This window comes from Seriola dumerili, unplaced genomic scaffold (genome assembly GCF_002260705.1).
Source record: "Seriola dumerili isolate Sdu_G_001 unplaced genomic scaffold, Sdu_1.0 BDQW01000155.1, whole genome shotgun sequence".
NCBI classification, from domain to species: domain Eukaryota; kingdom Metazoa; phylum Chordata; class Actinopteri; order Carangiformes; family Carangidae; genus Seriola; species Seriola dumerili.
Window position 1 is genome coordinate 805,551 of NW_019174410.1, and position 20,972 is coordinate 826,522.

Consider the following 20,972-nt stretch of genomic DNA (forward strand, 5'->3'; position numbering starts at 1 on the left):
GACATTTGTCACCTGGTTGTCTCACAACAGGTCGAATCCACATTCAACTTCTTGGAGATTCGAGCTCTGAATTCACACCCTGAGCAGCAGGTGAGGTTTCACCTGAGCACTGAACTCTGCCGACACTGATTGATTGTCTGTGCAGGTGTATAATGGAGTGGTTATATCACTCCGGCCTTTAAGGGATTTGGGATAAAGCTTTCCTCCAAACAGACAGACAAACAGACAGACAGACAGACGTCTCTTATGAAGTCTTTCTCTTCTCTCGCTGATGATGATGGCAACGAGGTAAAGAGACCAAAGAGGAGAAGGTCATAAAAGGTGGAATGTTTTGAATATTTTTTCTTTTTGCTGAAAGATGCTCAGTCTGAGCTTTTTTCACAGAGCCTGGGAGGGTCTTTTAATATTCTCTTGCCTTAAATTTTAATGTTAGCCTTAGCCTGTGAGAATAAAGATAAGACTTTCCAATTAGAGGAACCTAACAACGCATGGCTTCAGGTGTAGCGATTGTCACGGGTTCTGTTTTTATGTCCACTGTTAGATTTTATGGCAGCGTAACCAAAATGTTACGGCTCGTAAAGCACAAGGCAGAACCTAGAACCTATGAGGTTCTTACAGGCTGAGCTTTCGGATACAGGTGGAACATTCAGTGGAAAGGAGGTGTAACAGACAACAGCTTTTATTTTGTGCTGCAGGTCCTGAAGGTTTGCTTCTCAGATTGCAAAACATGTGCTTGTTTTCTTCCGGCTCAGTGTTTGCCCGGTTCCACGGCCCGAGTCTGGCCCATATACAGCCAGACTGTCAGATGCTGCTTCCACATCTGGATCGATTCTGGCGCACACACAGAAAATCTATTCAGACAATTCAGATATTATTCAAGATTTAACCTTTAGGGCGTTTTCTCCATTTCTACATTATCTCTTAAGTTCACCTTTTAAAGGGTTCTTGCATATAACATATAATATAACAAGTGTTTTATGTCCCAGTTCTCAGAACAGTCTCAGCTCTCTCTGTCGTGACGCCATGAGTAAAGAAATCATTCGGCCCAAATACTGAAAAATTGAAGCCTGGATTTTGAAATTCTCCAAATCTCTTGTGAAAACGAACCTTTACTGAAGTGGATGGATTGAAATGTTTTCACCAAAGTCTGTAGCTTCATGAAGATAAAGCAACATGTGAGTAAAATAGTAGATAAATGCCTAAAATTAATTTTTGTAACATCGCTGAGTCGTAGTGTCGTCTTGTCTCTACTTTAACCAGATTTTAGAGGCTGTGAGTCACGTACGATCTCACAAGAATATATAAAGGAAAGTGGAGAGTCGACAGATTCTAACAACATTTAAACTATATTTCTACTCTGTGTCATCACAAAGATTTTAATAGAAACATCCGTCGACCTCAGAGGGTTAAATTAGATCACACGGTCTTAAATTCTTTACGTTATTAAAGATTAAACAAATGAACGCAGGACTGTATTTTGAGATATGGTGTAAGGGAGGGTCTAAAGAAAATGTTAATGCTTCTCTAGAGTGCAGTAAGATTAAACCACCAGCAGTCACTTACAGTCCATTGTTTGTGCAGGTCATCATCGACACTGACAAGTCCAGCTACTCCATGAGGTTTGAATCCCGCGAGCACCTCAATCATGTGGTCAGCCATATTAATTTCGCTCTGTCTCGCATATTCAACAACTCCATCTTTGCGTAAGTGTCTCACGTCTGTGCAGCGTCAGATTATCAGGCGCTTTAAAGCAGAATCCATAACGTATCTGTGTTTTATCTCTGCAGCCCGTCCATCAGTCACTCAGACAGTGACCTTTCTGAGGGGAGCAGGAAGTATTCGCCCAGCTCAGAGACTTCAGTGGAAACCCAGAGGGCTTGTGGTAAAAGAGGCCTTATCATCAAACATGGGAATTTGCACACATGCGCACACAGACACAGACACACACACACACACAGGGTGTACGTGCACACCACTCAGCAGCCTCAAGAGGATGTTGGCTCACACACATCTCACAAATGGTCGTCCAGATGTTCTTTTTAAAGTCCTGTCGCACAAACACAAGTATGATAATTTGGACGAATGTTTCTGTGTGCGCTTTCCTCTCTTTTCTCTCTCCTGTTATCGCTGAAGGAAGCAGCTGTTCGTATCATCTCACATTCTTTTTCATTCCCTCCCCCCCACCTCTCTTGTTTTCATCTCCCGCCTTCCTCTCTCTCTCAGGAGGCTTCTCAGAGACCTACGCCGCTCTGTGTGACTATAATGGCATCAGCTGCAAGGAGGAAGTGCAGTGGGTAAGAGCTGTGGGGCTGTGCCTGTGTCACTGTGAGTGTTACGTACAGCGCTGTGCACAAAATGATGGGGGGGTCATGTGCTGCGGCAAACAGGCTGATGAGTAATGTTGCTCCTAGGATGTGGACACCATCTATCATTCCCAGGACAACCGAGAGTTTAACCTGCTGGACTTCAGCCACCTGGAGAGCAGGTGAGGGGCCGAGAGCAAATCAAACGCCGCCACCTCCAAAGAGCGTTCACCTCATTAACCTCATCGTTGTCCTTTCCAGGGATTTAGCTGTGATCGTCGCCTCGATGGCGTACAACACGTGGTTTACCAAGCTGTACTGCAAAGACCTGCGCATAGTACGTACAAACTCCTCCGGTTTTACTTCCTGTGTCTGTCGAGGCTTTAAGAAGAAAACTGGTGAAGTTTCAGTGCTTCCTTTTTCCTTCAGGGGTCAGAGGTCACGGAGCAGGTCCTGCATACGGTCAGCAAATCGTCCAGCCTGGAGGAGATCACTCTGGAGAACGCCGGGCTAAAATCGTAAGTTTTGACTCCTCTTAAAGGGCCAGTACGTCCATTTTACACTTGGAGAACGACTCAGTCTGTGAAGACAGTTGTATAATTTCCTCTGAGGCCCCTGAAGGGAACTTTCTAAAGTCTGAAAAATAAACCTGATGGTTTTCTGGTTAGCTTCAAAGATAAGGGGCATTGACCTGTGGAGGGGGGGGCGCACTAACTGACACATTTGAGTTGTATTCTGGGGATTGTAAGATGCAGAGTTCTTGGAGCCGAGTCTTCTTGTAAATAAACAAAAGTTATCTTTACGTTCAGTAACACACAGTCTGTTTCCTGGAGATCTAACAAATGTGTCAAGTGCATTTTCCTCCTGATAAAACATTTGCAAAGATGAAGAAGTATTTTAGATGCAGGATTGTTGTTTGTTGGTGCGTTGCTGCATTATGCGACGTGTCACCGCTGGCACATCTGTACATCGAGTCATTCACATGTGCACATGCACAAGATACACGAAACAGGGAGCCTTTAAAGTCAAATATCTCGGCCTTTGCTGCTTCCATCCTGAAATTCCTTCTTTCTTTTTTATTATAGTGCAGTGCTAAATTAGCGCAGCGCCCCTTTAAATGAGCTGCAGTGATTCGTCAATTCGTTGATCTACAAAAAATGAACCACCAACTATTTCTAAAATCGATTAATCACCAAATGAACATTTATTGGGGAGAATTAGCTGCTTTTCTTTGTCTTACATTTTAATAATTTGGATTTTGGATTTTGGACTGTAAGTTGAACAAAAGCAGAGATTTGAACTAGTGATGTGCACTTTTCACTTGAATTAATCAGAACATTAATCAGCAGAATAGTTGTTGAAAGCTGTGAGTCGCAGCCCTGATGTGTTTGTCTGTTCGGACCCTCTTCACAGAGACTTCCCTCAGAAGATGTCCGCCGCTCTGTCAGAGAACCCTGCCTCCGTCATCCACTCGCTCAACTTGGCCCACAACTCACTGGACAACCAAGGTACAATCACACATCAGCTTCTCTCTGGTTCTCATTTACTGCAGCGGAGGTTCAGACTGAAAACATCACGTCTCTGGAGGCGCGATGTTCACTGACTCGTATTGGTTTCAATCTGAAACTCCAAAGAGAGAACATAAACACTGGAGGAGATAAACACGACCGAACATGGAATAGGTTTTCACATTTTCACCAGCAAGTCGAGGAACGGCCACCGAACTTCCAGAACTGGATGGTGGATGAAACAAAGCTGCTCCACTTTAATGATAAAAGCTTCTTGTTTTAAAACATAGAGAAAGAATTTCAGTTTGAGAGTTTAATTAGTTTTGGCCCATTCATGTGTATTGAAGGCTTCGTCCTCTCATAACGACCAACGATGGTGAAGGACAGATCTGGTTTTATGTCTTTCTTAACCCTCTGAGGTGGACGGATGTTTCTATTAAAATCTTTGTGATAACGAAGCATATAAATTTAGTTTAAATGTTGTTAGAATCTGTCGACTCTCCACTTTCCTTTATATATTCTTGTGAGATCGTACGTGACTCACAGCCTCTAAAATCTGGTTAAAGTAGAGACAAGACGACACTATGACTCAGCGATGTTACAAAATTACATTTTAGGCATTTATCTACTATTTTACTCACATGTTGCTTTATCTTTATGAAGCTACAGACTTTGGTGAAAACATTTCAATCCATCCACTTCAGTAAAGGTTCGTTTTCACAAGAGATTTGAAGAATTTCAAAATCCAGGCTTCAATTTTTCAGCATTTGGATGGCATCACGACAGAGAGAGCTGACATTGTTCTGAGAACTGTGACATAAAACACTTGTATGTATGATGTTATATGCAAGAACCCTTTAAAAGGTGAACTTAAGAAATAATGTAGAAATGAAGAAAACGCCGTCAGAGCTCTAAAGGTTAAGTATCCTAGAAAACTATCAACACTTGAGGCAAGTAATCACAACATGAATGTGTGACCTTGGATCGTCCCTCTTTTCAACCGTCATGTGGCGCTTCAGCGTTTAACTCAGCAGCCCACGCTTCTCTAAGATGAGTTACTGTCGAAGTAAAGGCTTCAGTAGAACAGGGTGAATGAAAAAGATCATGCAAACACTGACTCCACAGAACACATGCCTCTGTAACTCTGGTTTTTCTTCCTCTGCTGCAGGTGTGTCCAACTTAATACAGCAGGTGTGTCGCCTCAGCAAGGGACTTCGTCTGCTCAACCTCTCCAAGACCTCGCTCACCTCCAAAGGTTTGGGCCCTTTATTCTCCTCTCGGTAGTTTGCAGCAGGATTTCCCACAATGCAAAGCAGTAATTCTCCAGAATCATGTGTGAATGGGTTAAAACTCCAGCTGATTGAGCTCAGCTTGTGAAATACTGCAGGTTAGAGAATGTAAAACCTGCAGAGCTCCAGCTGCTTCTCGGCCGTGTTTCATATTCTTGGCCCTGCTACGACTCCATATTGACTCACGGCGTCTCGTGGCGGCCTGAGGGCAGCGCGCCTCCTGCTCCTGTCTCGTCTTCCCCTGCACTCAGTGGAGAATTTAAATATTAGATTGAAGCAGGCAGATACTATACGCTGCCTCCCGCTACATCCACTGATACCTGCTGCTGCTGCAGATGTGTATGAATAATGTAATGACACAAAATGTTTTGAGTGTTCGCTCTCTTTTAATATTGTACAACTTCCTCCTCCATCATGTCTCTGTCTCTCTTTCTTTTCCTTTTATCCATCTGCACCCCCACCCCTCTCTCTCTCTCTCTCTCTCTCTCTTTTCAGGAGTGGTGTCTCTCTCTCAGGCTCTGTGCTCCAGCGACGAGTACTCCAACTCTCTCCTGCACCTGGACCTGAGCAAGAACCCGGGGGTCCTCTCGGGGGAGGATGCCTCGGTCAGAGAGCACAACCCATCTGGAAATAAAAACACACTCGGTTCCATTTTTACTGCACTTTTCCACCTGAATAAGATGTTTCCCTCCCTCTCTCTCTCTCTCCCTCTCTCTCCCTCTCTCTATCTCTGTTTGCAGAACTTGTATCTCTTCTTGTCTCAGCCCAACTGCCTGGTCCATTTGGATCTGTCCGGCACAGATTGCTCCGTGGACTCAGTGAGTGTTTTAATGGCTCGGGATGATGGAGTGTTTACGTGCAACGTTCTGTCTGAACAATCCTCAGCCCAGTTTAACCGTTTCCACCCTGTGTCTCATGCAGCTATTTGGGGCTCTTCTGAGGGGGTGTTGCGCTGATCTCTCCTTTCTGAATCTTTCCAAAAATTCCTTCTCCCACAGGTTAGTCATGTCTTTAAGATTGCCTGAACAATAAAGGCTGTGGCAAATCCAAATCTGGGACGATATCATCCTTATTTCACCTTAAAGGCCTCCTCCACTCCCTCTTTTTCCTCGCTCATTATCTCCATCTCTTTGCTTAATGGGAAATCAGAAATGAGCTTTGTGGGAATCACTGGAACATTGTGTTTGCTCTCTGTGGGTGTGTCTCCTTCTGTTTAAAACCAGAAGTCTCAGCGCTGTCTGCATAGATAAGACTCATGAATATTTAAGCAGAGCTATCTATCATTTGACCCCACTCGCTCCCCCTTCTCACACCAAAGCAATATTCACTTCATTCCTCATCCTGTGTCAGTGACTCTGCGCTCAGCGCTGCACTTGTGTTTACCCGGCATGTCAACAATGTTCGGCCCGTCTCACTCCGGCTCTCACACCTACGTCTCTTTCATCCCTCTGCTTTTTTTCTTTCTTAAATTCAACAGGAAAGTGAAGGACACGCTGCCGATGTTTCGTCAGTTCTTCAGCTCGGCCTTCAGCCTCACTCACGTCAGCCTGGCCTCTATGAAGCTGCCCCCTGATGTTCTGAGGTACTCGCCATGTTGCTTCTCATTCTCTATCGAAACCTGCTCCCTTTTATCTGAACTCCAATGCAATAAAGGCTCAGGCTACTTTAATTACAGCTATCCTCCTCAGCTGAGTCGACAAAGTGATCACCGCCTCCTCCTCCTCCTCCTCGTCTCGTCTCTGACACTCACCTCCTCTTCTTTCTGTCCACAGGGCTCTCCTGGCAGGGTTGACCTCCAACCCTCATATCAATGACCTTCATCTGGACATCAGTGGTTGTGAGGTAAGAGTTCATCTGTTTATCTGTCCTCATCATTAACCTTTAGAGCTCTGAGGGCATTTTCTAGATTTCTACATTATTTCTGAAGTTCACCTTTTAAAGGTTCTTGAATATAAGATCAGAACAGTGTCAGCTCTCTCTGTCATGACGCCTCTTTCTGTCGTAGAGCAGAGAGATCGTTCGGCACAAATGCTGAAAAATTGAAGCCTGGATTTTGAAATTCTTCAAATCTCTTGTGAAAACGAACCTTTACTGATGTGGATGGATTGTTTTGGTGTTTGAAATGTGTTCACCAAAGTCTATAGCTTCATAAAGATAGTGAATCACTGAGTCGTAGTGTCGTCCTGTCACTCGGCTGTGAGTCACGTGTAGAAATAGCTAAGTGTTTGCTAACGCGTGAGCGATATCAGCTTGTTGCTCCAAGTGTTAAAAATATTCAGTGTAAAAGTAGAAACAATATAAAAATACTCAATTTCAAACTGTAGAATTCACAATGTTTTTACACGGATTTGCTGATAACACACAAGTGTTATAACATCATAATAAAAATGTTATAACACGGGAATGTTATTAACGTACCTACTATGCAGTTAGATTGGCCCCTGTCAGTTATATTATATAGTGTTGGATTATTATTGTAGCATCTTAATGTTGAAGTTGAGTTTTAAGTTGGGTAATAATGAAATATATTTTATTATCACACGTTCTGTATTTAGAATATTAAACAGAAACAGCAGCTGACAAATAAAGTGGAAAATACATGAATTTCCTCTGAAATGTAACGAAGTGCAATTATATTTATCATAATTATAATTCTCAAACTTGCACTTGAGTGAATGTGCTTTGTTCAGTTTCCCCCTGATGACTGGAGGCCGCTCAGTTCAACAGAAACACCTGTTGAAAGTAATAATTCTTTTTAATTCACACGTTTGGTTCAAAGTTGCTCATTTCACTGAGTGGGTCGATTGTGTGCAGAAACAGCTCCTCCAGATTTTTAAGTATATGTAAGTGCTTAGTTAATAAGTGGCAGAGAGTGTTTCCCGACCGCTGAGCAGAGCTGCTGCAGAACATAAGCAAAGCAAACCTCTCAGTTCAACAGGCCCTCAGACTGCAGACTGCTCGCAGAGACATAAAAAAGGCATCAATAAATTTGCCTCAGTCTGGAGAAATAGAACTAATCCCCGAAGACCGAACCTAAATTGACTCTGATTCATGTCTGTGCACATGTTAGTTTTCCCTCTCTCTCTCTCTCTCTCTCTCTCTCTCTCCCTCTCTCCAGCTAAGGTCTGCAGGAGCTGCTGTAATCCAGGAACTCTTCCCCAGAGTCTCCTCCATCGCCACTCTGGATATCTCAGACAACGGTACGACGGCGCTGCAGCACATCTCTCTGTGACCTTGACTTTTAGTCCTCAGGCATGCGAGGTTTGAGTGGGCTGTTAATGGAAGTCATGTTGAGCTTTGTGTATATATATATATATATATATATGTGTGTGTGTGTGTGTTTGTGTGTGTTGACAGGTCTGGATGCAGACTTGCTCACAGTGCTGCCAGCCCTCTCCAGACACCCCTCCCTCAGACACCTTCATCTGGGCAAGAACTTCAACATCAAAAACAGGTGCAGCTGCTGCTCTCTCTCATTTTACTGCACTTTTGTGTGTGTGTGTGTGTGTGTGTGTGTGTGTGTGTGTATTGCGTTTACACAGCATGTGCCGGCTTCAATGTACGTGTCAGTGATTTTTCATAAGCGGGCAGACAGCTCGCCAGCAGCAGGAAATGACTCGTGCCGGCTCATGTAGCCTCGTCTCTGTGTTTGTCTCTGCGGTTTGTGTCTGCAGGGTTCTGGATGAGGTCCTGCAGAAGCTGGTCCAAATCATACAGGAGGAGGAATGTGTGAGTGATCATGCGGGAAAAGTCTGCACTCATAAAAACACACTGTAAAATGCAAATTGTGCAAAGTGTGCTTCGTAACAAATCATCCAAATAATGAAAGAATATATTCTGCCAGGGGAAAGAAAAACTCTTCCACTTTATATTTATATTTCACTGCAGATGTATCAGTGTTTTACTGTTTCTGTGTTGCCCTTGTGGGTTTAGTGTCGATATCAGTACACACACATATTGTAAATAATTCATACATACAGCATGTGGAGTCATGTAGGCGAGCGGTCTCATCACTCTGAAGTAAATTTCACCACTGCACTTCATCTTCTCTCTCACTGCTCAGTTTGTTTCTCGGCCTCGTTTATTTCTAAAAACGCCCCGAGACAAACTGAGACACTGAAGACACACGTGCCCCTTTCATGCTGCCCACCCCCCCCACCCCCCCACTCCAGGCCCTGCAGTCGCTGTCGCTGACAGACTCGCGCCTACGCTCTCGGGGCACCGTGCTGGTCAACGCCCTGGGCAGCAACACCTGCCTGAGGAAGGTGGACCTGAGTGGGAACAACATGGACGACATCGGAGCCAAGATGCTGAGCAAAGCCCTGCAGATCAACACCACACTCAGGTGAAGGGTCAGGCTGAAGAGCGGGAGGATCTGTGACTCTGTGGCTCTGTATGGAGGTTTGTATTAAGTGCAGCTCTGCTCTGCCCCGCAGGAGTGTGACATGGGATCGCAACAACACCTCCGCAGCAGGGTTCCTGGATGTGGCACGAGCACTTGAACAGTAAGAGCGCGGACGCAGCAGCAAAATGTGTTTTTACATATGTTTGCTGGGATCTAGGATACTCTGTACATCAGCTGTAAGGAACATATTGATTTCTAGAAACCGTGTTAGATTTACCTTCTGTTTTTAGAACATTTATCAAAGTTGAAATGTGCAACGTGAGCTGAGCAAATTGTTGCTTTCCACTTTGCTATCTTAAATGGTCCAGACTTACCTTTAGGCTAAGGATGACATGGTTACAAAGATCAAAGTATTACTCACACGCCGTGTGGCATTGGAGCGATATTTTGGGATGAGCTCTGTCCAGTGGGGATATTAACCTTAACTAACCCTTGAATCTGTAACCCACTTTATTTTCTCCTTTTTAGTCTTTTACTGTCACCCTCAATAACTCGACCCTTCCTCTGCTCTTCCTTCCTCTTCTTCTCTTCCCTCTCTCTCAGTAATTTCACCTTGCAATACATGCCTCTCCCCCTAAGTGACATCAGCCAGGCGTACCGCAGCGCCCCCGAGAGGACAGAGCAGGCACTGACCAAGGTCGGCATCCGAGAGCAGCCATTGTCTCATTGTCATTGTCAGGACGAAAAAACTTAAATTCAAAGACAGATGAAAGAAAATCTGGGAGATGAAATCAGAACATCATCATCAGTGTTTTACATCCTCAAAACCGGATTTTACTTCAACTAAGACGTGAATTCATCGAGCGCTTTGGATCGTAACCGAGGCGTCTGAGTGCTCTGACAGAAAAGATAATTGACCTCTGCCGCTCTGTGAGATGTGCGTCTGGTCGTCAGCTTTTATCATAAAGAGTCATTTTATCATAAAACTCCTGCCACTGGAGAACTCCGTTCATTTCTACACAGAGCAGCGAAATGTTTGATTTATTCTTCAGACGAAAAAATGACCAGGACTCAAAAGATAATGTGAGTCCCATTGTAAGTCTGTGGAAACGACAGAATAGAAATGTTCAGTATGGAAATGAAACTTAATGTGGTTTAAACAGTGAGAACTTCCAGCTCGCTGCTCTTTATGATTCCCTTTATTAAAGTTAAAGAAAGGACATTCTGATGGATTTAGCTTCTGCCAGCAGATGAATACATCAGGCTGCAGGTAAAGATCCTTTACTTTGATGCTGCTGCAAATACACACATAAGTAAAGGAAATGTTTTCCCATCTTAGTGCTGCAGTCATTCCTGTAATTACTTGTGTGTGGATGGTGGCGGGAGGAGGTGGCAGATGTGAAGTCTATGGAAGCAAATCTGTGTCACCAGATAAAGAAATCAACTGAACAGTTATTGATTTGGACACAAATGTGTTTCAAATTTTAACCTCCTAAGACCCGAACTCTTGCATGGCGTGCATTTTTAATTTCTCTTTGCTATTTAGGCTGATTGGGACCTGATGAGTGTAACAACAAAGAATTATGTTTTTATATGATGTAGTTTCTGAGAAAAATGATGTCCACATATGAGGACATTCGTCTTCAATTTAGATAGAAACCAATAAAGTCACAGTTNTGTGAATTTTTACCACTGAATTTTTTTTTTTTTTTTTTGCATTAAAATTATATATCATCGTGTCTTTTTTATCATGTCTCCTCGGTGTGTTTCTGCCCGTCTCATCCTCCTGCCTCTCCTCCTCCTCCTCCTCCTCCTCTCAGATCCAGCGCGCTCTGGTGAGGAACAACCAGACCCAGAGCTTCTCTCAGCGCCAGGCTCTGCGGCTGCACCAGGGCCTGGTCACGAGCACCGCCGAACAGGTAGCACCCGTCTGTGTGCGCGTTACCTTTATGAGGGTGTTTTATGTGTGTTTGCGCTGGTAACGCTCCGCTGCCTGTCTGTTTCCAAGGTGATGGAGCGCCTGTGTGTGCGTGTCCAGCAGCAGGTGTGTTTGCTGCGAGGTGTCGGGGAGATGGAGGAGATTCAAGCTGCTAAACAAGTGCTAAAAGAGGCCAGGAATTCCCGCGCTGTGAGTGGTGTGAAATGTGTGACTGTAGTATTTCATTTACTGTTGCTCTGACTCTGAACGGATCCGTCCTCTCTGGTGCCCCCAGCTCTACCCTTCACTGTGTGAGCTGGCTCATGTGCTGTCTGTGGACGGGCCGGTGCGGCAGAGACTGGACTCTCTGGCTGGGGAACTCGCTAAAGCTGCAGATAAGGAGCTTCAGGTAGCAGCTAACAGCCTCTTTTCACAGCGCCGTCCTCAACAGATGAGTGAGTTACTGATAACCAGCATCCGTTGCAGGTGATCGTGGACTCAATGGTGTCCCTCTGTCGCGAGCTCTGTCCTTTATCTTCTTCTGCGGCGGAGAGGTTGAGTCCTCCGCTCTCGTCCGTCTCCGAGCGCGTGTCCATCCCTCGCTCTGCCATTCGGACCGCCCTGATGGAGAGAGCAGCGCAGGACATTCACCGAGCCTTAGAGTAAGAGAGGGATCTGGAGAAGGAAGAGGGCGGAGCGGCAGTGATGGGTCTGAATTTGATAAACAGGTTATTGATTCGATCTCATTTTTACCAAACTGTTTCCCGTCTGTCTCTCCCTTCCCTCTAACCCAATCTCCTGCAGAGAGGTGAAGCTCTCAGTGGTTTCCTATCTCACCAACTCCATCGTGGACCAGATCCTGCAGGAGCTCTACGCCACCCATAAGACCCTGGTAAATACAAAGCACTTACTGTAAAAGGTGCTGAGTGTGTGAGAGTCACTGTGTGTTTGCCAAAAGGTTTAAGAGCGCTGTCTGTCTCAGACCCGGCAGGTGTCCCACCTCAAACGGTGGGACGGGACGTGTGAAGACGGGACAGGCTGGAGGTTTAACAGACACAGAGACTCTCTGGACATCACAGACGAGGAGCTCGGCACCAGCATAGTGAGTGTAGTGACGTGTTTTCTGTTTGTCACGGTCTGATGACTCAAACATCTCAGTCGCTGAGCGGCAGTCATGAGGATGAGGAAAGGAGCTTCAGTACTTCCTATCTTATCTCCTTTAGCGTAGGAAACACTGGACCTTCCATTACGAAAAGGAAAGGAGAAAAATGCCGTCCCATAATTCTTTGCTGCAGCAACATTTAAAGCGACGTCGTAGTTTCACCGCAGCAGAGCCACGTAAATGTAGAAACAACAGAGCAGCTACTTTGTGTTTGTGACACGATCAAGAACTAGATTGAACTAGATTTCTTCATCATCATCATGGAGAACAAACATATTGAATTTATAGTTCATATCTATTTATTTATTAATTATTCCAATGGTTTGTTTTGTTTTAGTGGTTAAGAAAGGAGGAGTTTTCATCCAGTCAGATTCTTTTCCTAAATCCTGTTGAATTCTTTTCACATCTTTCCTTGACCTCATGACGTTTTCCGTGGAGGAGAAGTTTTTAGGAAAGGAGATTATTTAGACTTTTCATGTTTAATTGGAACGATATTGTGAGAGGAGAAAACCCAACTTTATTCACATGACATCACTCAGTGGAAACACAGAACATTCGCAATCATGTTTTGTCGACTTCTCTACTTTACGCAAAACTGCAACGGAAACTCTGCGACTGTCAGTGTCCATGTTTTTGAATCTGGTGATTAACTCGTTTCTGTAACACGATGTTGTGATGAAGGTTATTGTTTTTTTTTTTTATTTGTTTTTATAATATTTTCAAGTTAAATTAGTAGGTTCACATGATCAATAAATTCATGTTGTCGCATTAGATAAAGTCTAAGACAGAGGTCGATTTCATTGACAGCTGCAGTCCGGCGCCCTGTGGTTGTTGCCTCTCTGTGTCTCTCTCTGATGGTTTTTCTTTCTAGAAATATTTCATAGAGATTAAAATGAACATTATCTGTTAAGCTGTCTCTTGCTGATATAAAAGAAATAAGAACAAGCCCAGAAAAGAAGAAAAAAAGTCGGCCACTTTTTTTTTACCACACTGCTTTGAGCATTTGTTTCATCCCTTAGAGCCTCTGTGTGTAAATTTGCATTTCCATCACAAAATATTGTTTTACTTTCCTCCAACCCTCTCCTCATGTATTATTCCAGACTTCCCCAGATAACCCCAGGCCTGATTCTCACAGTCCAGTAGTTCCTATTGTATAATCATGATATTAGATGTTCACCCTCAGTCTTCTATGGAATTAATGAATATGTTAAATAAATTAGCTTCACTCTCCTCTTTGTGTTTACCATATAAATAAACCTGAGCACTACCACCAACCAAAGTGATGCTGCTCAGTTTTGGGCAGTGATGGATTTTCCCGCCGGGTTTTGGCATTTCAAACATCACCCTGACTTTCTTGACAGGATCACTTCAGGTAAAGGTCAAGATTTGAAAAGCCCCAACTCCTCCACCAGAGACATTTCACCAGTGCTTTGGAGGATGACTTGTTGTCAGTTCAATTGTGTTTTGGCCTTTCGCAGTTTTTCACTGACGCAAAATATTTATACAACAGATCATTCATTTCTTATTCCTTTCTAAAGTGACGTTGACCTTACGAATGAGAGACTAATACAGTATTCAGCCAAGAATAATGTTTCAAATAACTGGAGAAAACAGTTGAGTTTTTCATGTTTTCATCAGGTTTTCTCGTCCACCTTTTCATTTTCTACATTGTTAGTTTTTGGCTGGACCGCAACAGCAAGGCTGACTGACTGACTGACTGACTGACTGACTGACTGACTGACTGACTGATCATATTTCCACACCTGCTCAGTGGAGTGCCGAGTCACAGTCTGAGCTGCTCTGGTTTCCCGGCTGCTCTGAAGCTGCAGGGAAGAGGAGGAGCACTTCCAATACACTGAGTCTCACCTCCATTACAGTAAAGAAACTACTTTGATTCCATGTGTCATTATTACTAAAGGAGGCAGAGGAATAACTAAACATAAGACACACTGAGCAGAGAAAGCAGGAGAGAGAGAAGTCATTGGTAACGAGGCTTCGTACTAACGACTATGATCAACTCCACATATCAAAAAGAGGGAGTTACACATGAAGACCTGCCTCTAAGGAAAGTCTCACTCTGACTGTAATAGAGGCAAAAACCTGAAAAAATTACTACAAAAAAGAAAGATATTCTGTCTCTTCTAAATCCAGCTGAAATCACAGCTCAGTCTTTGTCTTTAATTCTTGTGTTTGGTGATTTGACCAGAGGCCGGCCAGACATAGACTGTTGATTATGTTTGTCCTTAGTTGCAGGCAGTCATTGGTCCCAGGTCACGCTCAGTGACAGCCCCTCCCCCCCATGATGACCTATAAGTCTAAACTTCAAACATCCTGTGATTCCTACACCATAAGCCTGCTGACGTTTAACTTCCACAAATCAAGTTATCTATATACATGATACCCTCTGATCTAAAAGTGATGATGTAAGTTGATTGAATGATGAAGTTAATTTGCATTGATTTGGTTAGTCATGTACTCTGTGCCCCCATGCAGCACTGTATAGATCACCAAAGGTTTCTCATTTTCTCTCTATCATTATATCTAAGTCTGAACTTTTATGGATTTCAACTTCCATATTCTCTGCTCTTCTAAACGTCTTTCCTTTTATTTTATAATACATCCTTAAATTCATGGCTTGGGATTTTATTTTTTTAATGTATTCTCAGGGCAATCTTTTGATGCCTCGCTCCTCCCTTGTTCCTGGTTTTCACACCGGTTTTTAGTGGTTTTAGTTCTCAGCTATAAGCTGCTACCACTTTTGCTCATCACAGTAAAAGCTTATTTTTCTACACGTTTCTCAATTGTTCTTTATCAGCAAATGAAAACTGAACCTGAAGATAAATCTTATCTGAATGTTGCCACTGTGGCAGGAATGTAGGGGAAGCCAAGTGAACCAGAAAAAGAATAAATTGCAAATCCCTGTAGACTCGCTAAAAGAGCAGCTCAGTATTTACAGGGAAGCAGGTAAAACTGTCGGAATAAACTGTTTCTCTGACATTATCTCAAGAATCACCCACAGGCCCAGGGCCCTTTTCATCACTAACTGTTCAGTCATTACACTCTCATACACTTCTAGCCTTGATGTCTCCTCCACAGCCGGTGAGGAATTTAAAACATTTCTGTTTGTAAAGCTTAAACTGTCAGAGCGCTCGTTCGTTCAACACCTCAGTATTTTACAGGATGATCCTGCTGATAGAGACAAGTTGAAACCAATTTCTTCTGCCCTCCAGAGTTAATCTTAAAATACCTTTTGGTTTCAGCGTTCAGCAGGTCTCTCACCATCCCATTTCAAACAATCGGCAGTGCAACTACTCTTTACAAAACAGCTTTGAATTATTTTCATCCAATCTCCAAACTAACTAGCATCTATATTTGAGGGAATTAAACCAATCACACCTTATGATGGTGTTAAATGATCTGCTGACTGTTAACATGGGCCAGAGTCCCTCAAGGATCAATCTTAGGCCCCATCACTTTCTCAATTTACATGCGTCCTCTTTAAATTATTCAGACATAATTTGGGGCAGCTGTGGCTCAAGAAGTAGAGTCCACTAATCAGAAGGTCGGTGATTCGATCCCCAGCTCCTCTAGTCTGCGTTTTGAGGTGTCCTTGAGCAAGACACTGAACCCCAAATTGCCCCCCATGTGCAATCGGTGTGTCGAGGCATATGTGTGATAGAGGTATGCTGTATGAAATGAGTGTGTGATTGGGTGACTGTGACTTGCAGTATAAAGCGCTGTGAGTGATCATTAACACTAGAAGAGAGCTATATAAATGCAGCCCATATATTTCTGTTCAATGTTACGCTGATGATTTCCTGTTGTATGTCACAGTTAAACCACAAAAGATGTGTAATTCATAGACCCTTACTGTACCTGTACTTAGCATATCTATGTAAATGCTTACATAAAGATGCTAACATGCTCACTATGACAATGCTGATGTGTATCCAGTATGTTGTTTACCATGCTAACATTTGCTAATTAGAACTACACATAAAGTACAGCTGAGGTTGATGGGAATGTTGTTACAGTTTTTCAGGTGTTTGGTCATAAACCAAAGTATTGGACTAAATTCAAATCTTTTTTATTATTATTTTCTTTGAATATTTTTATTTTTCACATTTATTTTAACAATTTTACAGAACTAGATAGATAGATAGATAGATAGATAGATTTATTGTCATTGCATTAAAAACACAACGAAATGAAGTTTGGCAGCAATCCCCTTGGCAGTATATGTCAAAATAAATAAAGACTGAAATCATTTAAAAAAAATAAATATATACCAAAATAGAATATGCATAAAAACATTAGGCTGAGACATTAGGCTGACATTGGTATCTCCCTAAAAGAGTCTTTGATTAACCACAGACGGCTTGTTATGGTGGTGTCAGTGATGTTCCTATAGACTCTAGATAAAGCTGCCAGATACTCAGAAAGCTGTTTTCTTTCCTTAAGCTGTGACCTTTTCAAGAGGGATTCAACTATTCATTTCTGACAACCATCTGTCACTGAGGAGAGGGGAACCAGATTTCCATGTCACTGCGTTTCCTGGTCACACACAGAGCAATCTTCATAAATTTAATTCTAGTTGAGGATCTGTTGATGTTTGTAAAATTTCCCATTGAGCAAAGTTCAGTATCTAATGAGGCAAAATCCTTAATCCTTATCAATTCCCTATTTTAAATTGTTTCTCTTGTTACTTTGAGTCTCTCAAATTGGGAACAAACAAGAATCCATGTTTGTCTGAAGATGTCTGTCACATATATTTATCCTTTTTTAATTTATGTATTTATTATTATCATTATTATCATTATTATTATTATTAATACATTTTATCCATCTCTTTTATTTAAGAACTGATACGTCTGATTGTTTGTAAAATTTCCAATTTAAATTAATTTTAAAAAAGCTCCAGTGATCTTGGTCAAGGTGTCACAGAGGTTGAGCCTCACCTTAGTACAGAGCCAGGTACAGTGCAGGAGCCGACCTCTGAACCACATCTGGACTAATTCAAATCTTGACCTAATGAGTCGTAGTTAATCCCTCTGAATCTTTCTTTGTGATCTTTCAGGAACAGGATCATTACAGCAGTTAGAGTCAGTTTCCTGCAGCTGAGAAGATTTTCTATAATGAAGTGTGTGTTTGGGATTTTGTGTCGTCTATTTTCACACGATCTGTTTGTCAGCTTTCGCCTGCAGTTTGAGCAGCACTCTGCTCAGCATGCGAACTCCTCTGGCAAAAACACTGATTGGCCAGATTGTAGCGTTCGTCCCACTCAACATGTTTACCTGTTCCTGTTTGTATGTCGTACCCCGTATCTCAATATACTTCTCTCCATCTTTTTCCTCCCAGGACACAATAGCCATTAAGAAGCGCAGCTCGCGAACAAGACGAATCCGACCCGTCTCCACCCGGCTGAGTGAGTACTGCAGCGTATCCTCTTATCCTCCTGTCTCCCCTCTTTCCTGTCTAGCTCCGGCCTCATCCTGTCTCTTTCAGGGCACCATTAGTGTGTTTTCTTTCCAGTCTTTTTCCCTGTTGTTCCATCTGAGAAGTCTGTTAATGGCTGTTTTAATCTGGCCCGAGTCAAGTCTGAGTCACTTCATCTCAGAGCGCTCTCCAGTTGTTTCAAATGAAATGACTTTGAAGCGGAAATGATGGCTCCCTGTAATTCCCCCATCTCGCTGCCATCAGGTCTGTGTGACGACTCCAGCTCCTCTCCACCCCCCTCCGTGCCATCGTACTCGTCGCCGCTATCCCGCTCGGCATCCTGGGAGGGCCTGTCAGAGCTGCCAACACAGGGCCTGCCTCTCCATCACGTAACGAGGGTTCGGCCGAGACCTCCGCGGAGACACAAAGGAGGACACGTCGCTTCTGAGACGGTATCTGTCTGTCCGTCTGTCTGTCTAATGTCTAATCCATTTGTTGTTTCATACGGAACATTTACGAATAAAATCTACTGCAAGAGTGAGGAGCCCTCTCTAAAAGAGCGTGTGTGTGTGTGTGTGTCTGTGTCTGTGTGTGTGTGTGTGTGTGTGTGTGTGTGTGTGTGTGTGTTTACAGCACTGCAGTGAAAATGGAGGAATAAGCCCTCTTGATGATGGACTCCCAGACTTCTATACAAAACGAGTTCTCCCTGACAGGTGAGAGGTTTTTCTTTCGTCTCCTTTCACATGTTTCAACTACAAATCACATTTCCTTTAAATTTCTGCCGTTTTCTGAAGCAGACAGTAACTTTAGATCCACTCATTACTTTAGATATCCACCGCACTTTGAAAATCAACTTACAGACTTCAAACTTGCCTGAGATAGGTGATCCATCACCGTGAGCCGTTTGTCACCTTCACTGTTGTTTATTGTCGCGATGCAGCTGTGAGCACAGAAACTCTCCTTATTCAACGATGTCCAACAGAATTACCTTCTCACAGCAAACACAAGAAGAAGAAGAAGAAGAAGACAGGATTACTTACTTTAGCTCTTCTGGGTTTAATTTTCCAGCAGCATAGTTAGTCAGTTAAAGGTCTACAATCGGCACTTACATCTGAGGTGTCGGAGCGTCCCTGAATGCAACAGCAACGAGCAGAGTTTTCTAAATAGTTTGAATAACGATGATTTTCCCAGTGTACTGAAATGAAAGGTTCAAATGATAGAAAATCACTGTAAAGATGTGGGATGCTGCGGCAGCGTCGGCAAAACAAATCTTTACCGAAGGTCGCAGTCGGAGAATTATACAAGATGAGTTTATATAAAAGTCCAATAAGAGGATTTTTCATCCATCATTATAAAAATGACTGTGTGTCACAAAAGGGAGAGAAAGCCAAGAAACAACAAAAGACACAAGATGAATGGATAAATGACTCTATTATAGGAGGTGAATGTGAAAATTGCGGCTCCAGATGCTGACTGGTTCTCACACCGTCCGCATTCGCCTGAATCCACTTTAATACATTTCATTACACTTTAAAGTTGTACATACAGTATTTAGGAGTCATGTTACACTCATTTTAACATTAATATTTCAGTTAAATTGAATCTTAATTCAATAAAGCTTCAAGCAACATGAGATTTCTAATGAAATCAAACAGATGATTTACTGACACACAGTCACAGAAAAAAGAATAAAACTGAACGTGTTTCAGTCGATATAAATGAATGATTCTCTCTCACTTGTTGTGAGAACCCCGCTGAGTTCTTACATCTTCATGTTCTTTTATATCCATAATTCAACAAGGCTGTGTTTCTCTGACGAATGTGTTGTCTGTCTTTGAAGTAATCCCGTGGAGAAGTTCTGTCAGTTTGTTCGTTCAGATCCAGATTCTAGATGAATCCGTCATCTCTCAGATCGTCGATTAAACGATAAACGCTGTTGCCCCTTTGATGATTAGTGGAGGTGGAGCCGGTGGTTTGACGGCTCTGTTGGTGTTTGCATGTTGTGGATCAAAGGAAGATGTTGGTCTTTGTGTTATTTGATGTGGCTGGGGTCGTTAGCAGCTGGTGGTTTCATTACGGTTTTTCTCAATGGCTTTGATGCAATCCACACATCAGAAACATCATTCTCACAACTCTTAACCTTTAGAGCTCTGAGGGCGTTTTCTCCATTTCTACATTATCTCTTAACTTCACCTTTTAAAGGGTTCTTGCATATAACATATAATATAACAAGTGTTTTATGTTCTCAGTTCTCAGAACAGTGTCAGCTCTCTCTGTCGTGACGCCATGAGTCAAGAGATCATTCGGCCCAAATGCTGAAAAATTAAAGCCTGGATTTTAAAATTCTTCAAATCTCTTGTGAAAACGAACCTTTACTGAAGTGGATGGATTGAAATGTTTTCACCAAAGTCTGTAGCTTCATAAAGATAAAGCAACATGTGAGTAAAATAGTAAATAAATGCCTAAAATGAAATTTTTGTAATATTGAGTCGTAGTGTCGTCTTGTCTCTACTTTAACCAGATTTTAGAGGCTGTGAGTCACGTACGATCTCACAAGAATATATAATGGAAAGTGGAGAGTCGACAGATTCTAACAACATTCAAACCATATTTCTACTCTGTGTCATCACAAAGATTTTAATAAAAACATCCATCCACCTCAGAGGGTTAATGCAGTTCATCATGACTTTTTCTCATTGTGTTGATTCAGTCCTCGTCTGACTCTGACTCATGGAAACAGTTTGTGCCGTCGTCAGATAGAATCACAGACTCTCACTCACTGTGATACCGTCCTGCAGCTTCAGTGTTTTCAATCAAATCACTTCCAACTGTCTCCAAATATGTATGAAAGAGCAAGTCACACACACACACACACACACACACACACACACACATATATATTCACATTTACTGTGTGTGGTGTGAATTCACTCTTCTATAAATGATGTTGTGTTCTAAGTTTGATGGAATATTTTTCTTGGTCTATTTTCCGATGCATAGTTCCATGTTTA

General features: G+C 42.7%; 1 protein-coding gene across 1 annotated transcript in view; it reads left to right on the forward strand.

The window, feature by feature from the left end:
• The window catches only part of LOC111226325 (capping protein, Arp2/3 and myosin-I linker protein 3-like), a 32,834-nt gene that overhangs the window by 5,704 nt on the left and 6,158 nt on the right, over window positions 1-20,972 (forward strand). The window contains exons 4-32 of the mRNA XM_022751404.1: window positions 31-90; window positions 1,582-1,703; window positions 1,788-1,882; window positions 2,224-2,294; window positions 2,412-2,485; window positions 2,565-2,640; window positions 2,733-2,821; window positions 3,717-3,811; window positions 4,980-5,066; window positions 5,596-5,705; window positions 5,841-5,918; window positions 6,022-6,098; window positions 6,578-6,682; window positions 6,873-6,942; window positions 8,219-8,300; window positions 8,458-8,554; window positions 8,775-8,829; window positions 9,273-9,445; window positions 9,537-9,605; window positions 10,049-10,142; window positions 11,266-11,364; window positions 11,454-11,573; window positions 11,659-11,772; window positions 11,850-12,025; window positions 12,168-12,255; window positions 12,346-12,465; window positions 17,884-17,950; window positions 18,226-18,413; window positions 18,595-18,674. Of these exons, the coding sequence (XP_022607125.1) occupies window positions 31-90; window positions 1,582-1,703; window positions 1,788-1,882; window positions 2,224-2,294; window positions 2,412-2,485; window positions 2,565-2,640; window positions 2,733-2,821; window positions 3,717-3,811; window positions 4,980-5,066; window positions 5,596-5,705; window positions 5,841-5,918; window positions 6,022-6,098; window positions 6,578-6,682; window positions 6,873-6,942; window positions 8,219-8,300; window positions 8,458-8,554; window positions 8,775-8,829; window positions 9,273-9,445; window positions 9,537-9,605; window positions 10,049-10,142; window positions 11,266-11,364; window positions 11,454-11,573; window positions 11,659-11,772; window positions 11,850-12,025; window positions 12,168-12,255; window positions 12,346-12,465; window positions 17,884-17,950; window positions 18,226-18,413; window positions 18,595-18,674 (2,831 nt within the window). The remainder of the gene's footprint in view (window positions 1-30; window positions 91-1,581; window positions 1,704-1,787; window positions 1,883-2,223; window positions 2,295-2,411; window positions 2,486-2,564; window positions 2,641-2,732; window positions 2,822-3,716; window positions 3,812-4,979; window positions 5,067-5,595; window positions 5,706-5,840; window positions 5,919-6,021; window positions 6,099-6,577; window positions 6,683-6,872; window positions 6,943-8,218; window positions 8,301-8,457; window positions 8,555-8,774; window positions 8,830-9,272; window positions 9,446-9,536; window positions 9,606-10,048; window positions 10,143-11,265; window positions 11,365-11,453; window positions 11,574-11,658; window positions 11,773-11,849; window positions 12,026-12,167; window positions 12,256-12,345; window positions 12,466-17,883; window positions 17,951-18,225; window positions 18,414-18,594; window positions 18,675-20,972) is intronic.